The sequence below is a fragment of the Enhydra lutris genome, unplaced genomic scaffold (genome assembly GCF_002288905.1).
Source record: "Enhydra lutris kenyoni isolate GAN:26980312 unplaced genomic scaffold, ASM228890v2 scaffoldscaffold29, whole genome shotgun sequence".
NCBI lineage: Eukaryota > Metazoa > Chordata > Mammalia > Carnivora > Mustelidae > Enhydra > Enhydra lutris.
In genome coordinates, this window is record NW_019154113.1 from 18,671,913 (window position 1) to 18,682,230 (window position 10,318).

The 10,318-nt window shown below is 53.5% G+C and overlaps 1 protein-coding gene across 1 annotated transcript in view; it reads left to right on the forward strand.

Annotated features, from left to right (window-relative positions):
* Positions 1–10,318, forward strand: part of LOC111152654 (solute carrier family 28 member 1) — a 41,788-nt gene that overhangs the window by 23,858 nt on the left and 7,612 nt on the right. Inside the window, 3 exon segments of the mRNA XM_022511197.1 lie at positions 3,339–3,419; positions 5,036–5,116; positions 7,503–7,628. Of these exon segments, the coding sequence (XP_022366905.1) occupies positions 3,339–3,419; positions 5,036–5,116; positions 7,503–7,628 (288 nt within the window).

Consider the following 10,318-nt stretch of genomic DNA (forward strand, 5'->3'; position numbering starts at 1 on the left):
CGCCTCAGGGTCACAGCAGGGCCTCCGCAACCTGCTGGAGACCAGGAAGGGCTCTGTCTTTTGCAGGTGTGTGACCTTGGGCAGGTAACCCACATCTCACACTCTCAGCGTGCCCACTGGGGAAGTGGATTTACATCTACCGCAGTTGGTGTGAGGACAGAAGAGTCACCACACCCTGGCCTAGGTAGGGCTGCGTGTGGACACACACGAGGGCCGCGTGTACTTCCCCTCCCTGACCACGGCCACACAGGCTTCTGCTGCCTGTCCCCTCTCCTGGCTCCTCACACACGACATAGGCCCCAGAGTTGTTCCCCACACTGAGAGATCCCGTAGGCCTCAGGGACCTTACTGATTACGAAATGTCCTGCGTGAGAAATTTGGAGGTCACCTCTCTCCCATTGCATTTATCTCCCCTCACAAGACAGTCACCACGTAATGCAAAACACAGCCTCCCTTTCACCCCAAACTCCCCATCGCACGGGTAGAAAATGTCTCTCGCTTGCTCCCGGGAGAGAGTCCCCAATCTGCAGTCCGGTCCAGCCGGCCGGGCTCTCTCCGCCCTGATGAGGGCCCTGCCTGCAGGCCTGCCAGGCCGCCGCCGCCGGGCAGTCCCTCTCATGATAAATTGGACGAGCGGTCTAGACACTACGTGATTGTCTCTGTGTCTGGCTGCGAGGGCGGGTGGATGACGTCAGCAGCCTCGTGCTGGGGGCGTGGCCAGCTCCGGGCAGCCAGGGCAGTCACGAGTCACCGGCAGGAGAAGGGCTCCTCCACGCACAGCCAGTGTTCCTTGTGGGATGACATCCCCGCTGCAGGGAGGCTGGTGACGGGGCGGGGGCGTGGGGCCGGTCCAGAGAAAACCCGCAGCGTCCGTGTGGTCTGGGGCAGGGGAGACACCTCAGCCGGGGCCTGATTCTCGTCTCCAGTGGAGCTGCCTGGGATAGAGCTTCTGTCTTCCTCTGGGGCCCTTCTGCAATCCCCATTCATCTTGAACCAGAGCCCGAGTGTGATTCCACAAGACTCCCCTTATTAAAAACAAAACAGCTTCTCCTTCGCCCCTCACCTCTCTCCTCACAGCCTTTCCTCTGCACAGCTGAGCTTCTTGAAAGAGCGGCCTATTCTTGCTGTCTCCACCAGGGACCCCTGGATTGCTAGCTGTCAAGGGTCCGTGTCACTCCTCACCTTTCTGGAATGCTCGGACGCATCTGGCAGAGCTGACCGACTGTCCTCCTTGAAAAGCTGTCCTCAGTGTCCATCACAGCCCTGGCCTGGCCGTCCTCCAACCTATTTCTTCTCTGCCCCCTTGCTGTGCCCCTCCTTCCCTCTCCCCCTTCTGTGAGGCTGACCTCGGTGCCCTGTCCTTCCTCAGTGCTCTCCTCCCTCAGGGCGATTTCCTCGGGGAATTACATCTGTCCCATGGCCTCAGCCTATACTCTTGGGCAAACAGGTCCAAACCAGGCCTGGCCCAGACCTTTCCTCCGAGCTCCTGACCCTCTTATCCACCTGTCCACTCCGCACTCCCCTTGCTCTTTGCACAGGCGTCTCAAACAAGCACATGCAGAACGCAGCTGATGAGCCTCCCCAAACCTCCCCTCTGCCCGTGCTCCCCTCCCTTGAGAGGTGTCTCCTTTTACAGAAAATGACAGGAGCATATGAGAAATTAGAAATACAGAAAATAGAAACCGCATTTTCCTAGTCCCAGTACACAGCAGCTACTTGCTGTTGGCATGTACTGACTTCTGGCCTTTCTATGCTTTTAAGATCTAGTTTCCCCACCTAACGTTTTAACGTAAGGATGCACCTGCTATTACCAATTCTGTGTAACTTATTTTAAAATTGTTTGGAGGGTCGCCTGGGTGGCTCATTTGGTGAAGTGTCTGCCTTTGGCTCAGGTCCTGATCCCAGGGTTTTGGGGTCGAGCCCCGCATCAGGCTCCCTGCTCGGTGGGGAGTCTGCTTCCCCCCCACCCCGTCCCTCTGCTGCTCCCCTCCCCCGCTTGTGCATACACGTGTGTGCGCACATGCTCTCTCTCTCTCTGTCAAATAAAGAGATCTTTAAAACAAGAAAATATTAAAATTTAAAAAAGCAATAGAACTGTTTGCAACAACTAACATATTCTTTTTTTTTTAAGATTTTATTTATTTATTTGACAGACAGAGATCCCAAGTAGGCAGAGAGGCAGGCAGAGAGAGAGGAAGGGAAGAAGACTCCCCGCTGAGCAGAGAGCCTAACATGGGGCTCAATCCCAGGACCCTGGGATCATGACCTGAGCTGAAGGCAGAGGCTTTAACCCACTGAGCCACCCAGGCGCCCCTAACATATTCTTAACAGTACAGAAGGGGACGTAGTAGAACATAAGTCTGCCTCCCACCTGGACCCCTGTCCCCTGGTTCCCTCCCCAAGGCAACTGCCCACACTTGCATACCCTTTTAATGCTACTTGGCGCCCACACCGCGCCAATCACCCTTCCTGGCCCAGAGACCAGCACCGTGCACACCCCGTTGACACCTGCCCCTTTCCCGTTAAAGACGCTGTCTTGGAAATCATTCCCTGACGGCCCGCGGAGAGCCTCATTCTCCGTGCACTGCTGTCTGGTCAGCTGTGATCAGGAGACTGGCCGTCCCCGGACAGACGTCGAGTGGTTGGCACTTGCGGCTGTTCTCTGTCAGACTGGAGGGGACATGCGCTGGGATGGCGCCAGGCCCCCCGTGGAGGGAAGAGGTGTGAGGGCAGATTTGAAGGAAGAATCAATGAGGCCTGGAATAGGCAGAGAGGTGACAGGGAGGGGTGGTGACAGGACTGCAGGTCCCCCGTGACTCTAGTCCTGAGCTCGTTGGTCTTGAGGGGGAGGGAATACTAGAGAGATGAGAGGCCTCTCGTTCGGGCCCCAGGCTCGGGAGGGAGGGTAAGCCCAGAGGCTGGGGCCTGGGACTGAGCTCACGCAGGAGGAGGGCCGCTGTGCAAGGTGCTGGGCCCCGAGCCGGTTCCTTTGCTTCTCACAGCTATTCGGGAAATCGGCATTATCCCCACTTTACAGACGAGGGGGTAAAAAGTGCGGGACTCGAGTCCTGCTTCCCTGCCACGGCGCAGGCCTCCTCTGTGGGCAGGAGGGGACAGGGAGAGATGGCTGGGCCGGTTGGCAGCGGAGAGGACCCAAGTGCCTCCAAAGAGGCCCCATTCATGACCTCAGGCACTGAATTCGGACCTTGTTCCTCGACCTGGTCAGGTGTCCGCGTGGCAAGGCCTTGGATTGAGTGGGCTGTCTGGGGTCTCCTAGGCCCTGGGTACCCTGCTGGCTGCCTGCTTCTCACCCCGGGACCTGTGCTCTCCCCTGATAGGTTCTGCCCATTGTCATCTTCTTCAGCTGTGTCATGTCCATGCTCTACCACATGGGCCTCATGCAGTGGGTGATCCAGAAGGTGAGTTCCCAGTGCCACGGCCTGGGCTGTCCCAGGACCACCTACCCATGGGGCTCATGCTCTCCCAGAAGGGCTTGCACCCAGAGCCCAAACTGTTGCTCACTTCCCAAGCTCGGAGAGCTTGAACCTTCCCAGAATCGGGGTCCACACCCTCCCAGAATCCTGCTCCCAGCGTCTACACCCTCCCACTCAGAGTCTACTGTTAGCCAGACATCTTCCGCAGAGTCTCCTGTCATGATCCTAAGGAGAAATGGCACCAAATCCAATGTGATCTTTGTGTGAGGAAAGTTTGCAGAATTGAGGCCGCTTTGAGAAGAAGGGTCAGGAAAAGAAATCATTCGTACTGAAAAGACCTTAAGAGATGGGAGCAGTGGGCCATGTGGGCCAGACTTAGCTGGTGTAACAGTCAAAGCCTGTGCTTATGTTCATAAAATGTGCAGCACGGAACCAGGATGCAGGAGGTGGTACTGGGCAGGAGTTGGACCTGGTGATGAGGGCAGGTCTGAGGTTTTAGCCGATTGAGCTCAGGATAAGTCAGTCACAGCAGGGGACTGCCAGAAAGGCAAAACCCACCTGCATTATGGTAAAAGTGTCCAGCTCGGGGCAGGAGGGAGGCAGGTCTCTCCAAATCTAGAGCATGTGTTCAGCCAAGGGGCTATGACAACTGAAGCCTCAGGGGCCAGTGATGGGGCCTGATGCCATGCCCTCTACAGGATGGTGGTAGGAAGTAGGGCTGGTGAGCCCTGCTGGGCTGGAGAAGAGAAGCATAGGGCAGGAGGAGGTGAGGGTAGGAGAGCTGTCTCCAAATACCTAGAGAAGAAAGGTTAGAGCAAGGGAAGCCAGGGAGGTTCCTGCAGTGGGGAGAGATTCCAGGGAAGCAGACTTCATCTTGATTGAAAGGGAGAACATTCTTTTTTTTTAAGATTTTATTTATTTATTTGACAGACAAAGATCACAAGTAGGCAGAGAGGCAGGCAGAGAGAGGAGGAAGCAGGCTCCCTGCCGAGCAGGGAGCCCGATGGGGGCTCCATCCCAGGACCCTGAGATCATGACCTGAGCTGAAGGCAGAGGCTTTAACCCATTGAGCCAACCAGGTGCCCCAAAAGGGAGAACTTTCTAATACAATGTTTCCCAAAGGCTTTTTCACAAAACTCCAGCTCCATAGTGGGTTAACACATGTTACTAGGTAAAGGGATCCCACGGTCAAATACTTCTGTGAGGCTGGGGTAGACAAATTTGAACAAGTTTTTGTGCAGGACTTCTCAGAGCCTTTACTAACTTGGTATGTATTTGATAACCTCCAAGATGTGCAAGTACAGCAATTCTCAAGTACATTGGGCCAGGGAATGCTTTTGTATAGAGACAGAGAACATGCATTTTAGAAGTGCTACTGTAGTGATTAGAGCTATCCTAAGGTGAATTGGGGGGGGGGGGCTTGGGAAATGGTAAGCCCTCATGAGTGGAGGTGTGGAGGGAGAAACGGATGTGAGGGTTTCCTACGCTGGGCTGGAAGTCGGAAGGAAGACTTATTAGGTGTGTCCACCTCACGCCTGACTCTCTCCAACTCTGGGGTCTGCGGATGCCCGCCCGCCCACAAAGAGTGCTCTGCCTCCTAGATCAGCTGGCTGATGCAGGCCACCATGGGTACCACGGCCACGGAGACCCTGAGTGTGGCTGGAAACATCTTTGTGAGCCAGGTGGGTACTGCAGCCCCCTGCCCTCTTGGTCAGCATCCCCAGGGAGGGTGGGTGCCCTGGGTCCCCGGAGCTAGATTCAGTCAGTGGAAGAGGCTCTCAGACCTTCTCCCAAGGTCACCAAAGGCCACTTCCCTGGGGATGCTCCGTCTGGGGAGGCACTCTTTGCCTGGGTCGCGCCAGGGAGGATGGCCTCTATCTGGCACCTTCTACCACTCTATGCCTCGGAGGTCTTCATCAGCTCAGAGACTCACAAATCCTACAGGTGGCATCCACCTTCCTCCCTTCCAGCAGAAACAGGCTTGAGGGTGGGAACAGCTTGCCAGGACCCCACAATGTAAGTCAGGACTTAGAACTCAGCTGCGCCCTTCCTGGGCAGCGTTCCTTACATGACATCATTTTGTCTTCTTTTCTCCCCTTTCTTTCTAAAATGCATTTTCCAAAGTAAGTGTGACTCTGAAAGCACCTGTCAGTCCTGAGCCCCTTTCAGAAGGCCCGGCCCTCTTGAGGGCCTAGAGGCCGTTCCAGGGACCCAGTCCATTGGACCAACTTTGGAGTCACCAAAAGACATACTTGCCACAGAATGCCATGTTTGCGTCTTTTGGCTGTAGTACCAGTGTGTTGATTTCAAAGGTTTTTTTTAAAACCCTGTAAGGACAGATGTGCTCCTATCTCAAATCCCTTAAAATGTTTAAAATGAAGCAAAAGTGAAAGAAATACGGAAACACAAAAGCATTTATTTAAATGAAATGTGGCAAATGTGCTCCATGGTTTTTGCTGACAAAATACAAGTTTTCAGGTGAATGGGTTTTGGGCGGTGTGAAGAGCTCCCCAAGTGAACTGACTGTCGACCAGTTGGCGGCCACATTGACCTAGACCCCTTGATTCCCCCAAGGGAATGGGGAGCCTCTGACGGTCAACAGCATCATCTCAGCCCCCATGTTGGCAGCCTGTGCCATCTTCTCTGGGCACACTCTGTCCTATAAGCCCTGTGGTTTAACTACTTCAATGTCACCCAGACCCCAGCTCCAGTCTGACCCACCCAACTGCCCCTTGACCTTCCACTTAGATACCTAAAGGGCATCTCAAATTCACCACACTAAGTCCAAGTAGGCAGAACCCTGATTCCCTCCTCAACACAGCTGCACGCTTCCAAGCCTTTCCCTTCTCAGGAAAGGGTACCAGCATCTTCCATGAAGTTGTTCAGACAAAACTCAAGGAGTCTTCCTTCCTTCCTTGGCTTCCCACGCTCCCAGAAGCCTCTGGCCCATTGACAAATCCTGCCAGCTCGCCCCCAGACCCTGTCCCAGCCCTGCCCTGCCTGCCTCTTTCCTTCACCACTGGCTGCCCTCGTCTCCCCCACTAGACAAAGAATCCCTCCTACTCTCCCTGTTTCCATTCCTGCCGCTACCCTCTGTCCTTCACGCACATGATAGAGCGACCCTTTTAAAAACACGAGCCAGATCATGCAACCCTGGCTTGCTCCCCTGCCCTGCCCCCCTTCCTGCCCCAGGGCCCTGGCTGTTCACTCCACCTGCAATGCTGTGCTACCAAACCCAGCCGATGGCACCTGTGGTCTCAGCTCCGATGTCACCTCCTTGGGATGGCCTTTGCTTGTTACTCAATTCTAAATACCCTGCAGCCACTAGGCATTTGTCCGCACATATCTCTGTAGCTTTTAGCATCGTCTATGAAACACTGTTTATCTTCTAGTTTCCTTGTTGGTTGTCCATTTCTTCCCATAACCCACCCTCCTTCACTACTCCCAGGATAAAAGCTCTGTGCAGTCAGGGCTCTATCTTGTTTAATCCCCATCCCTATTCTATAGAACAGTCTGGAACATAGGAGGTGCTCAGTAAGTGTTTATTAAGTGACTACATGAATGACTCCAGGCTTCCCCAGATGCCCTGCGGTAAACACCACCAAATGCCCATCTCCTTTCTTTCTGGCAAACCCCATGGCTTCATTAAAAGCTGAGGCCTGGAGGTCCATCTGCTTCTGGCCCCTTGCATGAACAGAGGTAATTCTCTGAATCTCTCTGATTCTCTGTGTGCTCTCCTGGGAAAGGGGGATGACCACTTCTTTCTCAGAAGGTCATGAGTGACACATGTAAGGTGCTTGTGGGATGCCAGGACCTAGTGGGCACTTGACCCAAGGGAGAAAACCAGGCCAAGAGGAAGGGCTGGGGGTCCCTCCAGAGTGCAAGGCCAATGCAGAGGTCCAGGGAGGCCCAGCCAAGCACAAACTATGGCCCCAACCCCATCTCTGCCGCTGGGGTCCCCAGGACCCACTATGATGTCCCCACTCCCGGGAGGCAGAGGGAGGAGACATCCTGGGGTCCACACTGGCCTGGCCAGCTCTGGCTGTCTGACATCTCTCCTGTTTGCAGACCGAGGCTCCTCTGCTGATCCGGCCCTATCTGGCCGACATGACCCTCTCTGAGATCCACGCGGTCATGACCGGAGGCTATGCCACCATTGCCGGCAGCCTGCTGGGCGCCTACATCTCCTTTGGGGTATGTCGAGCTCTCCCTTTGCTTGCTGAAAACCTCAAGAACCTGAAACCTTCCTGGGTGGGAGCCCCACACAGCCCATGGCCAGAGCAACCTAGAGTCTTCTCTCGTGGGCTTGTCCAGAACCCGGGCTGCCGCGATGCCCCTGAATAAAAGTAGGCCAGGTGGGCTGGACCCTTCCGACTTCTCACGTGGCCACCGGGGGCAAGAGGTCCCAGTGTTCCTCCTACTGAGCACACTCACGTACCAGGCAAAGTACTAGGTATCTCGACATCCCCATTTTACAGATGAGGAAGTTGAGGCCCAGAGACTAGGTGGGATGCCCCAGCCGGGATTCGAACCCACATCTGTCTGACTCTAAGACTCCTACACATGGTCCCTCACCTGGGCTGTCCCTGGAGATCTGTCCTACTCCCCCTGCCCTCCTCTTCCCCACATCCTTGCTGGGCACAAGTCCCTCGTCTGCCCCTAAATTATTGCTTGTGCAGCTTTTGAGAGCAATGCATTTCTAGGTCAAATTCCAATGGGGTGACTCGAGCCCTCACCCCAGTCCCCATCCTGCATGGCAAGCAGGCGTGAATCTTCCCACACGTCCCTTACAGAGTGCCTGGTGATAGCCTCCTGCATTTGTCCAACACTCTGTGCTTCTTTGTGCTTTCACGTGCACATCTTTAAAGATCTTAATGTTTAAAAAAAAAAAAAAACTTCAAACCCACTTCTCAAGGGAACTGCTTTTACTAGATGAGAAGATTCGAGCAGCAGTTTGACTGGGAGCTTGTTAGAAATACAAATTCTTGGGCCCCAGCCCAGACCTGCTGAATGAGAAACACTGGGAATGGGGCTGCCATCCGTATTATTATAAGCCTTCCAGATGACTCTAGTGCTCAATTTGAGAACCACTGACTTAAAATTCATCATTCCAGATCGGTCTGTGTCGTCATTTAAGTATCTATACCTGAATATGCGTATACTTGCTTTTTTTTTTTTTTTTTTTTTTGGCTAAAAATGAGGTAATTCTACCCATGCTTTTCTGCAGTTTGATATTTTCTTGCAAAATCTGAGCATGATATGAAATCCAGAAGTATAAGGGAAAAGGCTGACGGAGCTACTAATAAAAATGAAAGACGTCTGTATGGTGAAAGTCACAATGTTTAACAAGTTTAAATGATTGATGAGGTGAAAATAGTTCATAAATCATGAAAAGATCTTCCAGTTCACTGATGGTCAAAGAAATTAAAACAATAGTAACCTCTGTTTCTTCTGGAAGATGTGTAGCATCTTATATGCCTCTATTTTTTAAAAAAATACTTATTTGCCAGAGAAAGAGGGAGCACAGGCAGGGAGAGCAGCAGGCAGAGGGAGAAGCAGACACCCCACAGGGAGCCTAACTCGGGGCTCGATCCCAGGATGCTGAGATCTAGACCTGAGCTGAAGGCAGACCCTTAACAGACTGAGCCACCCAGGAATTCTTTATGTGCTTCTAACTGGCAAGACTATGGGATACTCTTAACAGGAGTGTAATTTGCCGTCACCTTTGGGAGAACATCTGTCAGTTCAAATACTCCCTCCCGGGTGCCTGGGTGGCTCAGTCAGTTAAGCGCCTGCCTTGGGCTCAGGTCATGATCACGGGGTCCTGGGATTGGGGTCCCTGCTTGTTAGGGAGTCTGCTTCTCCCTCTCCCTTTGCTCCTCTCCCTCTGCCCCTCCTCCCTGCTCCTGCTCTCTCTCGTGCTCTCTCTCTTTCAAATAAATAATTAAAATATTTTTAAAGATACTCTTTCCCTTTCATCCGGTTAGGACTATTATGATACAGAAATATTTTCATAAGCGGTTGAAAAATGCCAAATGCCAACATTATTTGTAATAACAAAAAAAAAAAAAAAAAAAGGGGAAAGGAAAGAAAGAAAGAGCAACAGCCTAAATTTCATCCTGTCATGTGCTGGGGCTCAGCCCCTAGAGTGAGGTGGGCCTCCTGGTGCGCATGCGGGGTGTGTGTGTGTGTGTGTGTGTGTGTGTGTAGAGGGGAATGCCTCCTCTGGTCCCAAATTCCCCCTGTCTTTCTCATCTCTGTTCTTCGGAGTGGGCAGGGTAATGGGCCAACCTGCCCTCAGGGCACAGGGGCCACAGAGACCACACACACACACACACACACACACACCCCAGCAGAGCAGAGGCTGTGTGACTTTCCCAAAAGTGCCCCTGTGCTCTGGGGTTCGGTCTTCTGGGCTTGGCCGCCTCCCGACGAGAATCTTAGAGATCGTCTGGTTCCCACTTGTATCACCAAGGCCCCGGAGAGCCCCCCTACCCTGAACTGATTTTGGAAGGAATTGGATGTTTCAAAAATGGAAACTCACAACTTTGTTTCTGAAACTTTTGTCACGGCAGCGTGTTGGGGGGGGGGGTTCAGTAAAAGAAGGGCATTCTTCCCACCGTGGGAGCCTTGCTGCCCTGACCGGTCCACTTCCCTTTAGCTCAACAGAATGTGCAGAGGCCGCCAGATCTCCTGCACAGGCCCTGGTACGAGGCCCCAGCCCCCCCTAGCCGGCCCAGGTGGAAAGCGCCCCCCAGACCTCCTTCCTTCCCTCCTTCTCTCCCTGCTCTGGAAGGGCCTCTAGTATGGTATAAGAGAAGCTCTCTTCTGCCCCCACCTGGCTCTTGGCTGCCACTGCAGCAGCCCCAGGCCGGCGCCCCCCC